Genomic DNA, 19,383 nt, shown 5'->3' on the forward strand with positions numbered 1-19,383 from the left:
ACACGTCATCTGCATGGACCCACAGTGAATATACCAAGACAGGTATTCTATGGTGAACTGTCAGCTGGACTCAGGAAACAAGGCCGACCAAAGAAAAGATTCAAGGATCAGCTAAAGTCAAACTTGAAGTGGGCTGGTATTACACCAAAGCAACTAGAACTTGCTGCCTCTGACAGAAGCAGCTGGCGAACCCACATTAACCATGCCGCCACCACCTTTGAAGATGAGCGACTTCGATGTCTTGCTGCTGCGCGTGAACGCTGACACCAGGCACCTCCCGTAACAACTGGCGTCCCATGCCCTATGTGTCACAAACTTTGTGCCTCAGTCTTTGGACTCCAAAGCCATATGAGGATACAGCGTAAATGAAAACGCACAAAGAAAATTGTCATTCTCGACCCAAGAGACTACTACTACTACTACTAGTAGATCGCTCCCTGATATCCAAGTCCCTGGCTACAACCTCTTTTCCAAGCCTGCTTACACCCTGTCAGTGTATGTTGGATATCCAGAATTCCCCAAAAGGTGTTGTCAACTGAGTTCACCCAATAGGTGAACATCCTAAAGATTTCAACTAGAGAGAGAGAGAGAGAGCGAATGAGTATAGGAGAATAGCATAATTTCCAGGAAGGGAGGAGGCCCTCCCAGCTCTGGGAATCAGGGATGGTCCCATGAAGGAGGAGGCCCCATGGAGACAGGATGCAGGAAATTACTATGGAGGGAAAAGTCAGCGGGATAGGTTTACTGGGGAGGTCATAACCCTAGAGAAGGTCTTGACCTGTGCTCTAAGAGGAAGGAAAAGGAAGTGTTTCCTCTGCCCAGTGTGCGAAAGGTTGGTCATCAAAGGAACGCTAGGCTGGGCTCCTCGCCCTAGGGGATGGGGGATAGGGAAGCATCTCCAGGCTCAGAGAAGGGGTAGAGGGGGCCCTGGGGCCTTGGGGAAAGGGGGTTCTGGAAGGGCCCAGAGATGGGTCTGGTGAAAACAATCTGGGGTCTCAGTGGCGGCGCCTCCGTCTTTCCCGTTCAGATCCAGGGGGTCGTCAGGCAGGGTCAAGAGGTAAAGGGACTGGAACCCTTGGGGCGCTGGGGTTCTATGAGGCGAAACCACTATTTTTACTGAGTAGGAAACTTAGGCCAGGCCCGGGGCAGGGCGGGGCCTTGACTTGTCCAATGAAAACTCGGGCAGGACAAAGCTTTTGTTTTCTCCTGGGATTGGAAGGGGAGGGGCACCGTTGTGCCTGCTGGGGGATGGAATTCGGGCTCAGACTACATTTCCCCGAATGCCTTGCTGCAGAGCACGGTGTATTCTGGGAGGTTCAGGATTGGCTCCTGGAGAGGTCTCTGCAACGTTTTCTGCCGCGCCCTGCTACGGAGTCCTGGAGTCGTGAAGGTGGACGGGAGTGCGCACGCGTATTTCCTCTTTTTGCTCGGACCCCTACTTGCTGAAGTCGAGTGGGCGTGAAGCAGATCGCGCTGAGGTTTCCACTTCCCCTCCTTACTGAAACTGCAGGAGTGAGTCTGGGCAGGTGGAGAGGGGAGGGAGAGCCCGTGTGTGGGCTTGGGCGTGTGAATGTGTAAGTGTAAGGTTAGGAGATGGAAGTGCCCCTTCTCTGTCCTTTGTTGTCTCCCTGCCCCTCCCCCACCTTCCAGCTCCCCTCTCGGAGCCTTTGTCCTTTCTACTTCTTCAGGTCACCATCCTGGTTCCCTTGTAGCCCCTACGGGAGACCACCCGGTGTCCCATCCCCGCTCTCTCCGTGCTGCCCCTCCCCCCATTGGAGTAGGAGCCCCAGGAGGGCTGCGTGCGCTTTGGGAAGCGGGGCGGCGGCGCGGAGGAGGACCTGTAGGGGCTTCTGTGCTTGTTGACTTACTGGAGAATTGCTGTAATGGGGCGTGGTCTCTCCTGGCTCCTCCCCATTGTGAGGACTCGGCCCTGGCACACACTCCAGTTCTTGGGGAGGAGTTTTGGAAACTCCTTTGACAGAACCAGAGCAAAAATCCTTTCTGTGGCTACCCGCCCTTTTGTATATCCACCTGACCCCAGCGGGGAGCTGCTGTGAATAGCCTGGAACTTAAGGGTTCTTCTCTCCTGGAAACAGACCCAACAATGGTTTATGATTCTCCGGATGAGACTCCGAACTGCTCTCCAACTTTGTTGGACTGTGGCACAGCTCCACCAACAGTGTATGAGTGTCCCGTTTTCCTCCAACATTTGTTGCTTTAGCCACTAATGAGTTTGAGGTGATTTCTCAGAATTGCTTCGATTTGAGTTTGGGATGACATAGAATAAGTGGGTTGTTTAGGTGGAATTGTCATTTTAATTATGTTGCTTTTGCCCATTCGTGAACAAACAATATTTCTCCCAAAAAAAGTGTTGCAGATTTATGTTCATATAGTTCGAGGTATTTTCTTCTCTTTTTAATGGAGTGTTTCTGTCTCTTCTTACAGGAATTTGTTAATAATATATAAAAATGCTGATGATTTATGTGAGTTTATTTTATATCCTGCTACTTTGCTAAAATTATTGATAGTTTCAACTAATTTTTTAGTTCAATCTCTAGATTTTCCACATATACCATCCCATTATTTGCAAAGACATAGTTATTATTTCTTTGCCTATTTTGATCTCAAGTTTCTTTTTCTTTTCTTATTGCTATTGCAAATGTAGACATCCAGCTCATACATAAAATTCTCTTATGAGTGTGAATCATCTGTGGAGGGAAGCTGAAGACTAGAAAGTAATGGGTTAAGTTTACAGGCTAGAGAGAATAAGCCATATAAGGAGCAGAGAGAGAGAAGGAACAAAAAGACAAAACTTTAGCATGGTCTCAGCAGGTCAGGGAGAGAGTGACTGAGCTGAATTGATTTTATTGAGGCTTGTAGGAATGGGGATTTCAGGATGTCAATCAAAACAGTCAGCACATCATAAGTTTTATAAGGTGGTACTGACAAGCAAAAGGAACAGATAGCCACGATAGTATAACCCAGTACTCAGGGAAGAAGCACATGTGAAATCCTCTCCTTTCTGACAAGTTGGCCCCAGCTTAACAAATGCAAGGGTCAGTGTTTGACATTACAAAGGACCTGTAGAACTGGTCTGCTAGCTTTCAGACTGCAGATAACAGAGGCTTGATTTTTAAGTTCCACAAAATTTAAGACCCAACCAATTTAAGTATTCAGAAATCAATCATGTGAAATATTAGCAATATATTCATAAGTCTGGTCCATGAGCACTTTGCTCATTAGAGTCATCTTTTGAATACATCTTTAATATCTTCATGATTTGTTATAACTGAAATCCTACACTAGCATTTTTAATACTGTGTCACATAATATCGGTGATAATGGGCATCCTTGTTTCACTCCTGATTTTATTGGTAAGGTTTCTAACATCTCCCTTTTACAAATATTTGGTGATTGTTTTAGGTAGATGTTTTGTATCATTTTAAGGGGAGGAAACCCATTTACCCCTATGCTTTCCAGTGTTTTTAATAGGAATGAGTTTTGTATTTTGTCAGAGACTTTTTTTGCAACTGTTAAGATATTTTTAAATTAATTTTGTTATTGATATTATCAATTGATAATTTTATTGATTATATTGATATTTATTATTGATATTGATATTTTTGATTATTGATATATTGATTAACAATTATATTGATAGTTTCCTTATGTGAAACCATCCCACCATTCCTGGTGTAAATCTTGTTTGGTCACAATCTTTGTGACATGTTGTAGTCTCTCCTAACTGGTATTTATTTAAGACTTTTGTATCCCATTGCTAATGGGCCCGTACCACTAGAATTCAAGAGGAAACAGCAAGGCCAAATTCTCTCTGTGGCTGGCTATGTGTTTAAAGAAATCTACTGGGCAATGGAAGGAGAACAAAGTGGATATTTTGCCATATTAGGAGTTTTCTAATAGTTGGTGAGGTCCTTCCCATCTGGCTGTAAGGTTTCTTACAGGGGTCTTAGGTGGACTCCTCCTTTAGGTGCTGTTTGTAACCTTGTCCAGGGGTTTTGACTCCCTAGTCAGTGCCTGGGATGGAATAGTTAGGCTTCGAGGGGTTCTGAATGAGTTCTCTGCAATGGGACAGAAAGAAGATCAATAAGAAATCTAACAAGTTGAACCTTAATAAAAAGTATAATACTTTGTATTACACTTGAGAACTAGGGTGATAGGTACAGGATGTCACTAGGGAATTCCCAGGTGGAAAAATCCTTTTCAAAAACAGCCTGTAAAGCAGCTTCATCCATCAGAGAAAAATAATCCCCAAAGGTGGAAACTGAGTAAAATAAAATTTCCAAACTTAGAGAAGAAATAGAGCCAATCCACAACAGAAAGACCAACATCAGGGTTTAATAATCTTTAAAAACTAAAAAATTTTTCTGTTATGGTTGCACATGTTATGTTATGGAAAATTACATTAAGAACTCCAAAAATTAGGTGTGATCTTTTCTTCTCATAAAATCAGAATCCTTAAAGGTTCCCACAAAATACAGAGACTTAACAGGATTAGGGAAAAGCTTAAGCACCTCTAAATCAGATTAGAGTACTGATATTACAGTGACCTAATATTATATTACTAGGGTTGGGGCACAACTTTCAGCCCCCATCTAATTTCATTAGTAAGAAGCTAATCAGTTATGCATTCAAAACTCCTAAGGTAGAGAGCGAAATCGTGGAATCCTCTTTGTGACCCTCAGGTCTGTAATGGAAAACATTGATAGTAACTGAGGAACAATTTGGTCACCAGTGACATTGGCTAGGCCATGGAACATATGGGGGTCAGGGGGGGGAATATCAGTCAGTGGACTCCCTAGTTCATCTACACACCCCAAATACAAAGTAGAGCAAATGACTATATCCAGCAATTAAATTATCTCATGATTTTCAGTTTTTCCACATTATTCCTTACAAGACTTAAGAATCTCAAGCACTATACAAAGGCCTACAATTGTCAGTTCTTTTGAAGGGACACTCCCTTACTTTTAGGCTCCAGCTGATGTTAATTATTATTTGAGGAATATTGAACTTGAAAGCATTCTGATGTAAATTTTTGATGGCCTTCTCTCCTTCCGCAGTTTTGTGTCCACCTCCCTTTCTCAGTTTCCTCTCCTGGACGGGCATCTCCATCTTTTCAGCTCCACAAGGTAAAATCTCAGTCTCTTATCTTTTTTTTTTTTTTAACCCATACCTCCTCTCATAATCAGTACTGTGTATTGGTTCCAAGGCAGAAGAGTAATAAGTGTGTAAGGGTTAAAATTAATTAATGGTTTGACTAAACTATAAGAAAATGTGGTCGCCAAAATTATAGCTCAAGTCAAAAATGACTTTTTCTTTAACAGCTTTATTTATAAAATAGAGGGAAAGAGTAAAGTAGAGAGCTTGTCCAGGTCAGGAGACCCTGTCAGCAAGATCTTGGAATCTTCTGTAGAAGAGCACGGTGCTAAGGGCCTTGGGAAGGTGTGGTTTTAAAGCAAAGGTCATTTAGTACTAGAGCTAATGATTTAGTGTGAGGGCTATTGCTAAGGAACAGGAGCCTAATTTTAAGTGTACAGATTTAGGAGTGAGGACATAACAGCTGCACAAGCTGAGATAAATCTTAATAGCAACTTACTACAGCATGAATCTCTCTAATAGATCAAAAACAATTAATAGAAACTTTGATACCTGAAAAGTATCACCAGTTCTTGATGGATTGGTTAAATCTAACCTCTATTACTCTTATTCCTACAGTATTATCTAAGGATAACTACTTCAAACTTCTTCCTATTCAACTTAACTCACTAATACAATCACTAATTCTCATTAAGTCACAGTGACATGCATAATTATTGATTAAATTGAGTAGGGGTATCAAAATTATTTTCATATTGCTTACCCCTGCGTTAGATTATCATTATTTCCTTCCCAGTGTGGGACCTAAGTTTTTTCTTAAATGAATGAAATTCATGACCTGCCTAGTTGCATATTCAGGTTCTGAGTGTGATTTCAGGCTCCTCTTGCTGCCTCTATCCTTTCTCTGGCCTTGGTGGCCCTTAGGGGAGTCTCAGGAGCCCAACCCTCAGAGAAAGGGACATTTCCCAGCCAAGAACAAGAATCTGGTCCTCAGAGCCCAAAGTAACACAACTGTTTCTTTACAGGCCTCAGTCCCAGCTTTAGTGGAAGGAGAAGGTGATGTAAGATCTCCCCCAAGGAAGGGAATCTGACCCAGGAGAGGACATCTGCTCTAAGACCATTCATCCAGCTTCAGGGCAGCATCTGATAAGAAGGAGCAAATAGTGAATCCAGTGCTGCTCCTCCCAGCTGAGCAGAGAGGACTTGAGTGAAGTCAGAGAAATGAGAAAACTGCAAGGACAGGCTCCTGCAGGACACGTGACCCTCACACATCAAGAGAGTGGTGAGAGTTCCAGAATTCCTTCCTCTCCTCTTCTCTGTTCAGGACCCAGGATTTTCCAGCTCATTTCCACTAGATGATTTCCTTCAGTCAGTCACTCAGCATTTATGATTCCCCTTCAACGTGCCAGGAAAGGTGAAGGAAAGGGCTTCTAGGAGCAGTGTTGAGGGCCATTGAATGTACCTTTAGACAAAACACATGGTCATGGCTCTCTCCAGCAGGAATTTTGAGATGAGTCTGGTGGTTAGAGCATTTGGTGGAAAAGTGATCTGTCAAGTGGGATTGACAATGCTGATGGGATTAGGGGCTGAGGGTGCTAGTGAGGGCTTTTGTTTAGGGACCACAAAACAGGACTGAACTTTCCCCGGCCGTCTTTTTCCTCCTCTAACTGTGTTTCTCTGGATGTAGGCTTTCCCCAATTTAGCAGCCTAGAGGAGGAGGAAGGAGGGACTTCTGGGGTTCTTGCTGCTAGGTTTCGGGTAAGTGCAAGTTTACTCTCTCTTCTCCTTTGTTCTATCTTCTCCACTAGCCTCTCTGTTGTCTAACATTTCTTTCCTATTTTCAGTGGTCTCAGTTCACCCTAATTCCATGTAGGGACCTGAACCTCAGTATTTCATTCCTAGAATCTCTGGCTATTCTGGTGGTTATTCTCTAGATCAAGAGAGCCACAGTATCTCCATAATGTAAAGAAACACATTTTTAGAACAAATGTGTTCAATTCTAAGGTTTTTTTATGATTGTACAATATCTCTGTTAAGCAAGTCTTAGTGTAATCCAGAGGAATGATAGAATTTAAGGCATCTAAATATGGGATGATTCCAAAGATGACACCCAACCATCAAGATATATTCAACTTCAATTTAGTTCAAGAAGCATTAGGGTCCTACTGTGCTGGGCCCTGGTATAGAAAGTTAAAATGAAATGGTCTTTGCCCTCAAAACCCTTACATTTTATAAGAGAGAAACAAGGGTCAGAAGAGATAGTGCTGGAGAAACAGGAAGAGAAGACTGTAGCAGCAACTGAAATCATCGGGGTATCATCCAAGATCCATATGGAACTGATTGACATTTGTAGGAACAGCCATTTCCAATAGATTATAAATAAAAGGCAATATATATGAATGGACAGATTTCAAAGGAAGAAAACAAGCCATGAAGAAACAGATAAAAATGTTAATAGAGATTAGAGAATAAATTAAAATATCACTGGAGTTGTGCTTTACCCCTATCAGAGTAGTTTAAAAAGTAAGGTCACTGTTGTTGTAGAGGCAACAAAGTATTCACCTGTTGGTGGGCTATGTGATTTAGCCAGGCATTTTTGAGAGCAATTTGGAGCTCTTCACAAGCAATTATTAAATTATCCCTACCCTTTGACACAGCAGTGCCACTACTCGTCTTGTTCCACTCAAAAGATCAAATTGAGAGAAAAAGGACATAGAGAGACAAAAATATGTATGCTCTCTCTCTTTGTTATTATAAAGAATTCAAAACTAAGGCAGTGCCCATCATTTGAAAAATCATGGAACCAATTATGGTATATATAATAAAAATATTATTGTACAGTACAAAATGAGCAAAGAATAGGTTTTAGATAAAGCTGAGAAGATGTATGAACTGATGGGGAGTGAAGGGTACAAAATCAGCAATTTATACCATAACAACAATAGTGTAAAAAGAAATAACTTTGACAGATTTGAGGACCAGGATCAACGTGATGACCAAGCCATGATTCTAGAGGATCAATGATAAAACATGTTCTTCACCTCTTGCTGAAGAGGGAAGATGATGTCCCTGTGTTGGAGTTTGTTTCACCTGACTGCATATTTCTTTGAAAAGTTTTGCTCTTTTCATTTTAAGGAGGGATATTTGAATGGAGTGAAAAAGTAGAAAGGAAAATAGAGAAAATAGGGTCGTTGAAAAGTGGAAGAAGAAAGTGGAGAAGTAACCAGAGGAAAGCAGGTCAGCTTTGAAATCGGCATATTGAATTTATTGCATAGTTAAAAGCCAGCTCTACTTTATAGAGATTGGCCTTTTTCCTTATATAGAAGTCATCGCTGATATTGGTTAAATTAAGAATTTAAAGAACGTTTTAAAAAATTGAATGAAAATGAGAGGAAAGGGGGAAAGATTATGCTGGAAAAAGAGAAATTATCCCTTGGTGGCTTTTGGAGCTGCCATGCTCAAATTTTGTGTTTAGTTCTGAAATTCCCATTTGAGGAGGGCCACGAAGAAACAGATGTCCAGAGAAGACAATCCAGTATGCAAAAAGTCTCAAGTTCATTTCGTAGGAGGATCTGTTAAACTGACTAGAGATGTATATGTAAGCAAGATAGCATGAGAGCGGGCCCAGCCTGTTTGGTCATCAAGGTGAAGAAAGAATGGATCTCTTCAGCTTGGCCTCTCAGAAATTTGTGGCCATCAAAAGAAGCAAATCAATGATTAACCTATGGGAAGACTTCCTGACAATGAGCCAGGGAAATAGAAAGGGACTGCTTCAGGGGGTTGACAGATCTCCTTTCCTGGAAGTCTTTGATCACTGGCTGGATGATCACTCGTCAGGGAAGAGGCTGAATTAGGAATTCTTGCTTGGTTCTGGGTTGGACTAGGGCTCCCTAAGGTCCTTTCTACTCCATGGTTCTATACTTGTGAATAGTAATAATCAATAGAAGAAAAGGTTACAGGCAGGTTGGCATGTGATCCACTTTATTCAGGTCATTCTGAGAGTGTTTGTAATGGAACAAAAATGAGAACAAATCGACCACATCTTCCATAGACGTTTCTGTTCCATTCCGTTTCAGTCATACGTGACACTGGAGTCATCGCATTTGTACTCTAATCTTGCAGACACCATTGCTCCAGGGAGGATAGAAATTAAGGTAATAAAGGAGAAAGACAACATAATGAGAGGATTGCCCTTTGTCAGGGCAAGGAAATCCTTTTAAAGAGCATTTTAAAGTAATATTTTATTTCTTCCTAATTACATAGAAAAATAAATTTTAACATTTGTTTTCTAATATTTTGAGTTACAAATTCTTTCCCTCCTTCCCCTGAGACAGTAAATAATTTGATATAGTTTATACATGTGTGATTATACAAAACATATTTCCATATTAGTTATATTGTAGAAAAAAACAAATCAAAAAATAAATTTATGTAGATTATAAAGGGGAAAAGCATATGCTTCCATCTGCATTCAGATTCCTTCAGTTCTTTCTTTGGAGTTGGATAGCATTTTTCATGGTAGTTCTTTTGGAATTGTCTTGAATATTTTATTGATGAAAATAGATAAATCATTCACAGTTGATCATTCTACAATAAAGTTATTACTGTGTAAAATGTTCTCCTGATGATGCTCACTTCACTTTGCCTCAGTTCATGTAGGTCATTATAGATTTTTCTGAAATCTTCCTACTCATATACTAGTATTCTACCAAAATCTTATGCCACAACTATGATGACTATCACCTTAATAGTATTTCCAGGCTATTTTGTATTCTATGATGATGTTACTTCTTAAAAAGCATATCCAAGGGGCAGCTGGGTAGCTCAGTGGATTGAGAAGAGCCAGGCCTAGAGACAGAAGGTCCTAGGTTCAAATCTGGATTCAGACACTTCCCAGCTGTGTGACCCTGGGCAAGTCACTTCACCCCCATTGCCTAGCCTTTACCACTCGTCTGCCTTGGAACCAATACACAGTATTGATTCCAAGATGGAAGATGAGGGTTTAAAAAAAAAAAGCATATCCAAAAGATTACACTAATTACTAGTCCCTGTGATTACTCTCCCATTTTGATGAGAAAACCTTAAACATGAAATGAGAAGCAGTCTTGAGGAAAGGAGAAAGAAACAATATTGTATAGCTAACCACGGCTGAATTATCAGAGTTGGGACTCCCTCTTATATAATTGTTGGTTATTAAAACATATGATTCAGTTATGGAAAATGGAACATTCTTAACTCCCCTTTAGCAGTGTATTCCCCTTGAATATGCTCAGGACATACAAGATTACTGAATGAATATAATAGAAGACAGGACTAGAGGATGAACCCCTGACTATTCATATTAAACAAAACCTAAAACAAGGGTACAATATTTGCATAAAAGAGGGTCATATAGGAAGAATGAAAAATTCAGTCTCTATGCTGCATTTCTACCCTTGTGAGATAAACAGCCCAAAGGAAGGCTCATAGTATGAGTGAAAACCTCTCTGAAGATTATTCTGTTAGTATTTAGTCTAGAGTAACCCAAGATGACAACATGAGTGAATCACCATTTGTACTATTCCAGAGAATACTCTCAATACCAAGATCACAGATATTTAATAATTATTATAAAATAGAGACCAGAATTTTCTTTTAGGTCTCCACTATATTGAAAGACCACCATAGGAGAGAAAGCAACATACTATGAGGAGTTGGAATGGAAAGAATTCTTAGCCTGTTAGATCATTTGGAGTATTCTCCTTTCTGAGTAAATCATCCCAGAAGAAATTAATCAGGAATGGAGAATGATTGCCATGATGCTAGAAATTAATATTTAAACTATGTTTGCTGATATTTGTGTTGCATTTTTTAAAAAACCATATCTTCTGTCTTAGAATTAATACTGTGTATTATTTCCAAGGCAGAAGATCTGTAAAGGTTAGGCAAAGGGGGTTAAATGACTTGCTCAGGGTCACACAGTGAGGAAGTATCAGAGGCCAGATTTGAATATAGGACCTCCCGTCTCTAGACCTGGCTCTCAATCCACTGAACTATCCAGCTGCCCCCTGTATTATGTTTCTAATTGTAAGATGGTGACTGATTTATTGTGTGGTTTGATCCTTGAGGAGTAAAGTACATGATGTTTTGGGGGTTCATTGGTGGGGAAAATTCTCAGAAAAACTATAAGTGCCTACTAAAGCAGAGAATGTTTAGATAATTGAGAGCTATTTGGAGGAGTGGCCCCTACTTAAGCAAGAATGTGTTCCATTCAGGAATCTTTGACATTCAAGGATGTGGCTGTGGAGTTCACCTGGGAGGAGTGGAGACACCTGGATCCCACCCAGAGGGCCCTGTACAGGGATGTGATGTTGGAGAACTATGAGAACCTGGTATCCATAGGTAAGCAGAACCAGCCCCTGTGACTCAGTGTCTGCATACTGGAGTCTTTGCAAGCTCCGCTCCCTTCCTGGAAGCTAAGGAAGGTCTAAATAAGTTTTGTCTTATTAAACTATAACATTTAAGACTACTCATTCTGTAGAGTATAAGGGTAAATTTTAGGGTTGTGACTTAATCTAAATTTAATTGGTCACCGGGGAAATCCCAAATAAAATAACCAAGTCAGTTTGAAAATTTTATGGTGGTTTAATTAAGATAGAGGGAAGGAATTAAGAAGAAGAAGAGAGAGAAAGGGTACAGGATTTCTCTGGCCTAGCCTGTGCTAGAGGGAGTTCAAAGACCTCCACCATGAGGTCTTTGAAGAAGATTAGAGGCTTCCTAAGAAGATAGAATTTTTGGAAAGTAAAGGAGAAAGGAATCAGCCTAAACTTCGAGAGAACTCAGAGAAGATGCCTCACCTGAACTAGGCTACTAAGCTTCTAGTATTGTATCAAGGAAGCTCACCGCCAAACCCAGACCACGCCAAAATGCCAAGATGCTCAGCAAGCTGCCACCAGAGCCACCTCTCTGTGAAAAGAGGCTGGCAAGAGGAAGTGACGCAGAATATATAGACCATTTTTTTACATCACTTCCTACATCTCACATGTACCAATGGTAGCTTACACTTGACTTAGTACAGCCCCGGGGTCTCTCAGTTGTTTCTGATTTGTCATTTGCTAGCACATGTCTGTCATAGGCCATCCTTCTCAATACTTAATCCTGAAGTAAGGGTGTAGACATTCTTGTTTTGTTAGTCTAAACAGGGTGGAGTAGATCTAAAATTCACAAGGGAGAATCTAAATCCTTTATGGTCAATAGTCCAAATGTTTCTGCTTTCTGATTCTAGGGGAGAGGTCTTTGCTTTGTATAAAGTGAGCTCCTCTGGCTTCTTTCCTGAAACCTTCACTCTGAAACTTCTGGTAAGAGGAGAACCAGGATAGAGGAGTGTCTGAGTAAAGAGGCACTTAGAAGGAAGGACCAAGGAGAAGAGGGTGATGGACAGTATCCAAGGCTGCAGAGGTCAGGAAGGAAGAGGATTGAGAAAAAGCCATTGGAATTGACCATTGAGACATCATCAGTGACTTTAGAGAGAGCACTTCCCATTGAATGATGAGTTTGGAATCCAGCCTGTAGAGGGTTAAGGAGAGAGTGAGAGGGAAGGAGTTGGAGGCATCTGTTCTGGGTGGGCTCCTCGGGGAGGTAAGCCACAGAAGAGGAGAGGGAGGAGACAACAGGCAGCAGAGACTGGTGGATCTTTTACAAATAGGGGAGTTGTGGCAATGTAGGCAGTGGTGGAGCAGAGAGGGAATGACTGAAGATAAGTGGACAGTCTGCAGCAGAACCGAGGATGTAATGAGATCACTTGTGCACATGGAGCAGTCAGCCTTGTTCAGGAGAACGGCCCCCTCATTATATGAGACAGAGGTGAAGGGAGAGATGTTGTTAGAAGGCATCTGAGTGATGGGAGGGGAGAAGAGGGGGAGCTCTGGGGGAACAGCCTCATTCTTTAGTAGTAAACTACTGGGTGAGATTCTGAGCTGAGGCAGGAAAGGATTTGTAAAAGCCTCTATTGTGAAAGGGATAGTGAGTCCCTGAGGGAGGTGCAAGGGCCTTGCCTGGCTATACCCAGGGCCCAGTTAAGAGGATGTAACATCAGTTTGTGGTGGATCAGCACAGTTTTGTGATTATTCTCCAGCTTTGTTCAGCTGCAAGTGAGTAGGAGTGAGGGCACTGGAGGGGAGAGTAACTGAGGCTGAGGCTTGACAGCATGAGGTCAGCTCCAGCATAAGGAGCCAATGAGCTGGAGAGAAGAGGATAATGCATAGTCAGACTGTTCCCTGGGGTCAACATGGGGAAGGGTAGGGAGTGAGTTAGTGCAGGGAGGATGGCCTGGGAGGGACTGAGGGACGGGGGAATGGAGGTCATGGCAAGGACAAAGAATGGGGACCACAGATGGGGATCCCAGAGGGAAAAGGGGATGTCAGGGTTCCTGAGCAGGGAAGTGGTGCATGTGTGGATGACGGCAAAGTCAAGGCTCTGACCTTGTTTGTGTGTTGTTGGGTGGGCAGGAGAGAAAGACTGAGCCAGGCAGGCACTGAACTCATTGAGGAAGGAGAGGAAGGGCCCAGAGGTCAATAGAGAAAGAGCTGCCAAACCTTAGCCTGGATGGTAGTTTGTATTGAATGACCTTCAAAGGAGGAGGGATTAGTGAGTGATGGTAGTAGAGGGAGAGCCTTGAGTGGCACTGGGGAGCCAAGGAGGAATCCTCCTCTACCTTGACCAGTGAAAGTGCAGCCAGTGCTTGACTGGGCACATTTGTCATGAGGGGTTTTTGCTTTCCTCACTTCGGTGGAGGCAGGAGGACTGAGTGTGAGGCTAGGGCTGCTAAGGACAAAGTAAATGGAAAGAAAGAAGAGGAGGTCTCATAAACATGCTTTTCAAATGCACAGAAGAGCAATACAAGAAGGCCAGTGGGAATTGCTGACTATAATAGGGATTTTAAGTTTCTCCTGTGTCCTACTGTGCGCATGTGTGCAATCATTTTAGTTTGCATTTCTTTAAAGTTTTTAAATTGGGGGAACTGTGTATTGTCCATATAACATGCCTTTGGATAGCTAGCCTCTCCATACCAACAATTGTTTACCACCCTTCTTTGGATTACAAAACAGGATTCAAAGACTCCGCTTTCTTAGCTGTCTGATTTTCCGTTAATAGAATTTCTTCTTGACTGATCATTTGTACACTGACAACTCTAGAACACTGCATATTATGTCAGATTTTTTAAAATATTGACCGATTTTTACCATCATTTCTCTTATTTTTCATTTAAAAAATTATAAGGAATTGCTCTCTGACACAGAGAAAGGGATGGAGCATAGGGGAAAAGTTAGGTGATATGAATATGGAAGAAACCCATAAAATTTTTATTTTAAAACTTGAATTCTTAGCTTTTTGAACTCAACTCTGTAAAATTAATTATTGAAGTGATTTTTTTGTGAAATAGTTTTCTCTTTAGCCCCTCTGAAAAAAAGTCTGAATCTAAACTGAAAGTTTCTTCCCCTAGGCTATGAAACTAGGTTGGATCTCCCTTTTTTTGCTAAGATCTTTGTTAGAAATAACAGGATTGGCACAGGGCAGAGAAGCCATTTGAGAAATTAGGTAATGAAGTCAGGTAGATCTAGGCATTTATTTTGGACTGCAGTGACCCAACCAGGGGGCTGGGAGAAAGGGACCTTTTGGCTTCCTTAAGACTTCATTCTTCCTTTGATGACCTTCCCAATTACTCTGTATGAGCAAAAGAGAGACTGATGGGGTCCCAGGGAGTATGTATTAGCTTGCCTGGAAGGTTCCTTGGTCTCTCTTTTTTTGCCTCTCTCCCTTCCTCTCTTGTCCTTTTTTTTGGCTTCTCTTTCCACTGTGGACAGAGTCCACTGGCTAGATTATATTTTCTTGAGTGGTCTTTTAGTGAATTACTATTATTATTTTTTGTTTAACAAAGATATTTTATTTTACCAATTACTTGAATAATTTTCCCCATAATTTTTCTGAAGTTATGTGATCAAAATGTCTTCCTCCCTTTCTCTCCTCCCTCTTCCTAGAGATGGCAAGGGATTTAATCTAGGATATACACATATATACCATCATGCAAAACATTTCCATATTGTTCATTTTTGTAAGAAATAATCATATAAAGCCAAAATCCCAGAATAAAAACCCAAATAAACTAAAGTAAAAAGTATTATGCTTTGATCTGCTTTCTGACTCCCAACAGATTTTTCTCTGGAGGTGGATAGCAGTCTTTGTTATAAGTCCTTCAGAATTTTCCTGGATCGTTGTACTGCTGAGTGTAGCCAAGACTATCATAGCTGATCATTGTACAATATGGCTGTTACTGTGTACAATGTTCTCCTTGTTCTGCTTTGAGTCTTTTTTTTTTTTTGCATACAGAAAATTGGGAGGAAACAGGAAAGAAGTGAAGCCAGTTTTATAGGATTTTTCCTCTTCAGAAATGGTGGGGGGAAGTTGATTTTAGGACGTGAGAAGAGACAGGGTAAAATTCCATAATTACTTTAAACATAAATCTCTTGATGATGATCCAGCCATTTCAACTAGACTTATAACATTTTATTGAAACATCATTTTCTCTAAGTAATGTTCCCAAGCCAGGTAGTTTAAAAAGTTACATTTGGAAGTAACACTTTCTGAATGTTTTTTTCTTTAAGAGCACAAAGATGGAGAGACATGCAGTGAGGCACAAAGATGAGCAGTGTTTGACTGCAGCTAACTAGGCAGGGTTGGGCTGTGAATCAGTTCACAAAGAGAAAATGGGTAAATTCTACAAAGTCAAAAGCAAAAGGGAGTTCAAGGCCCTTGACATCAACATAGGGCTTCATGTGTGAGACATAGTCATCCACTCCATGAACCCTAATTAATTATAGTTTTATTGCATTATCATCTGAAAAAGTTGCATTTATTATTTTTGCTTTTCTGCTTTTTTTTTGTGATGTTTTATGCACTAGTCCATGGTCAATCTTTGTATATGTACCATATGCTGTTGAAAAGAAGGTATATGCCTTTTTATCCCTATTCAATTCCCCTTCCCCTATATTAGCTCTAATTTTCTAGCATTTCATTCACTTCCCTTCTTTCTTATTTATTTTTTGGTTTGATTTGTCTAGTTCTGATAGGGGAAGGTTGAGGACCCCCACTAGTATGGTTTTAATATCTATTTCCTCCATAAACTCCTTCAATTTCTCATTTAAAAATCTGGAAACTATACCATTTGGTGCATATATGTTGAGTACTGATATTTCTTCATTATTTATATTACCTTTTATCAAGATGTAGTTTCCTTTCTTGTCTTTTTTAATTGGATCCAATCTATTTTTACTTTAGCTTTGTTTGAGATCTTGATTGCTATTCTTACCTTTTTTGTTTTAGTTGCAGCCCAATATCTTCTGCTCCAGCCTCTTACCTTTACCTTGTGTGTCTACCTGCCTCATGTGTGTTTCTTGTAGACAACATATGGTAGGATTCTGATATTTAATCCATTCTGCTATCCACTTGCATTTATGGGTGAGTTCATCCCATTCACATTCACAGTTATGATTACCATCTGTTTATTCTCCATTTTAACTTCCTTCTTTAATCCTGAGCTTACTCCTTTCATTCTTTCCCTTCCCTCCAGTGTTTTGCTTTTAGTCACTCTCCCCACTTTCTCCTCCCTTATATTTACTCCCCTAGCCACCACCCCCTTTCTTACTTCCTTCTTACTATAGGACCTTTTAATTATACCATCCCCCCACCCAGCCTCTCCGTCCCTTATTTATCCTTTCCCTACCACTCCATTTCTTATTCCCCTTCTACTTTTCTATAGGTAAAATACAAGTCTAAAACTCAATGAGTTTGACTGTCCTTCTCTCTCTCAGCCAATTCCAATGAGAGTATGATTTAAGTATTACCCATTTTAACTACTATGACAATGATAGCAATTTTTAAGAGTTACATATATCATCATTCCATATAGGAATATAAGCCATTTGACGTTATTGAAGCCCTTAAATTTTTCCTCTTTCTTATCTACCTTTTCATACTTCTCTTGGATTTTGTATTTGTGCCTTAAATTTTCTGTTCAATTCTGGTCTTTTCTTCAGGAATACTTGGAAGTCTTCTATTTTATTAAATGACCATACTTTCCCCTGAAAAAATATAGTCAGTTTTGCTGGGTAGGTGATTCTTCGTTGAGACCCAGTTCCTTTGCCTTCCTTAATATCATATTTTAAGGCCTCTGGTCCTTCAACGTGGAATCTGCCAGGTTCTTTGTGATCCTGACTGGGGCTCCATGATATCAGAATTGTTTCTTTCTAGGTGCTTGTAGTATTTTGTCCTTGGTCTGGGAGCTCTTGAACTTAGCTATGATGTCACTTGGAGTTGTCATTTGAGGACTTAATGCAGAAGGTAATCTGTGGATCTTTCTGTGTCTATTTTACCATCTCGTTCAAGGATATCAGGGAAGTTTCCTTGGATAATTTCCCATGGTATGATGTCTAGGCTTTTTTTTTTTTGGTCATTGCCTTCAGTAGTTCAATAGTCCTTAAATTGTCTCTCCTGGATCTATTTTCCAGGTCAGAGTTGTTTTTTTGGGGGGGTTTTTTTGATAAGGTGTTTCATATTTTCTTATATTTTTACATTCTTTTGATTTTGTTTTATAAATCTTGATGCCTCTTGAAGTCATTAGCTTCTAATTGTTCAATTTTAATTTTTAAAGTCTGAATTTTATCCTCCTTTACCTTTTGATCCATTTTTCTTTGTAAATCATTCTTTTAATCTTTTTTTGCCTTATTTTCAAGCTGACTGATTCTGGCTTTTATTTTATTTTTATTTTAGTTCGTGTGCCACTATTTCCAGATGACCTATTTTTCTTTTTAAGTTCTTTTCTCAATTTTCTTCAACCTGTCTTATTTATTTTTTTAATTCTTTTTTGAGCTCTTCCAGAGCTTTGTTTTGATAGGTGTGGAAGGATAGTCACAGAGTATTCAGCTTCTGCTGTTTCTAAGCTGCCATCTTGAGTCTGCCCACCATAAAAAACAACAACTACAGCAACAACAAACTTCACTCTTGAACTTATTGGAAAGGCTTCTAACATCCCCATTGCAGATGATAACTTGTTGATGGTTTTAGGTAGATACTGCTTTTCATTTTAAAGAAAGGCCCATTTATTCATATGCTTTCTGGTGTTTTTAAATGGAATGAGTATTGTATTTTGTCAAAGGCTTTTTTGCATCTATTGAGATAATCATGTGATTTCTGTTAGTTTGGTTATTGATATGGTCAATTATACTGATAACTTTCCCAATGTTAAACCAGCCTTGCATTCCTGGTATAAATCCCACCTGGTCATAGTGAATGATCCTTATAAAATACATTGCTAAGTCTCTTTGTTAGTATTTTATTTAAGATTTTTGCATTGATATTCATTAAGGAAATTGGCATATAATTTTCTTTCTCTGTTTTTGTTCTTTGTGGCTTAGGTATCAGCAGCACCATATTTGTATCATAAAAAGAATTTCATAGGGCTTCTTTTTCGGCTATTTTGACAAATAGTTTGTATAGTATTGGTATTAATTTTTCTTTAGCTAAGGTAGGCTTTTTTATCATGACTTTCAGGTAGTCTGATAATTATTAGATTGTTTCTCTTGAATCTGTTTTCTAGGTCTGTTGTTTTTTAATGAGTTAGTTCATATTTTCTTGATTTTTTTTATTTGCCTGATTTTGTTTTATTGTTTCTTGACATCTCATGAAGTCATTAGCTTCTATTTGCCCAATTCTAATTTTTAAGGAAAGATTTTCTTCTGTGAGGTTTTTGAGCTTTTGAATATTCTTTTCCATTTGATAAATTCTATTTTTTAAGGAACTCTTTTCTTGGATTTTTTTATTCTTTTCCCACTTGACCAATTCTGCTCTTTAAACTGTTATTTTCTTTTTGCATTACTTTCATTTCCCTCCCCCATTTTCTTTTGCCTCTCTTATTTGACTTTTAATTTGTTTTTTGTGCTCTTCCAGAGCCTCAGACCAATTCCCATTTTTCTTCGAAGTTTTGCAGGTGAAGAGACTGTCTTATTCTCACTATCCCCATCTGAATTTGTGCCTTACTCTTCCTTTTTTCTATAATTAAGTGGGGTTTTTTTCCCTTGGCCTTTTTTTAAAAAAACTTTTATCTTAAAAATGGGCTCTGTTCTCAGGGTAGAGGAAGCACTCTCTTAAATTTCAGTTTTTCCTTGCTGCTACCTTCAGCTCTTAATTCTGGGTTTCTGCCAGTTTCAATTCTTCCAAGGTGGCTTGTGGGCT

General features: G+C 39.9%; 1 protein-coding gene and 1 long non-coding RNA gene across 4 annotated transcripts in view; one reads left to right on the top strand and one right to left on the bottom strand.

The window, feature by feature from the left end:
• Positions 1-1,065: 1,065 nt before the first annotated feature.
• Positions 1,066-19,383, top strand: part of LOC100618834 (zinc finger protein 84-like) — a 31,585-nt gene continuing 13,267 nt past the window's right edge. The window contains exons 1-6 of one of the 3 annotated variants that reach the window (XM_056814423.1): positions 1,066-1,512; positions 5,082-5,150; positions 6,144-6,400; positions 6,806-6,876; positions 9,195-9,272; positions 11,373-11,499. In XM_056814423.1, coding sequence (XP_056670401.1) covers positions 6,340-6,400; positions 6,806-6,876; positions 9,195-9,272; positions 11,373-11,499 — 337 coding nt within the window. In that variant the 5' untranslated portion in view covers positions 1,066-1,512; positions 5,082-5,150; positions 6,144-6,339. Of the gene's footprint in view, positions 1,513-2,445; positions 2,484-5,081; positions 5,151-6,143; positions 6,401-6,805; positions 6,877-9,194; positions 9,273-11,372; positions 11,500-19,383 lie in introns of all 3 variants that reach the window. The other 2 variants (XM_056814425.1, XM_056814424.1) reach the window with 2 other exon arrangements.
• Positions 1,090-2,074, bottom strand: LOC130456866 (uncharacterized). Its single transcript, XR_008915913.1, has 2 exons — positions 1,869-2,074; positions 1,090-1,518 (listed from the first exon to the last, which is right to left on the bottom strand). It is a non-coding gene; the product is annotated as an uncharacterized LOC130456866 (long non-coding RNA).

Source organism: Monodelphis domestica, chromosome 2, assembly GCF_027887165.1.
Source record: "Monodelphis domestica isolate mMonDom1 chromosome 2, mMonDom1.pri, whole genome shotgun sequence".
Taxonomy (NCBI): domain Eukaryota; kingdom Metazoa; phylum Chordata; class Mammalia; order Didelphimorphia; family Didelphidae; genus Monodelphis; species Monodelphis domestica.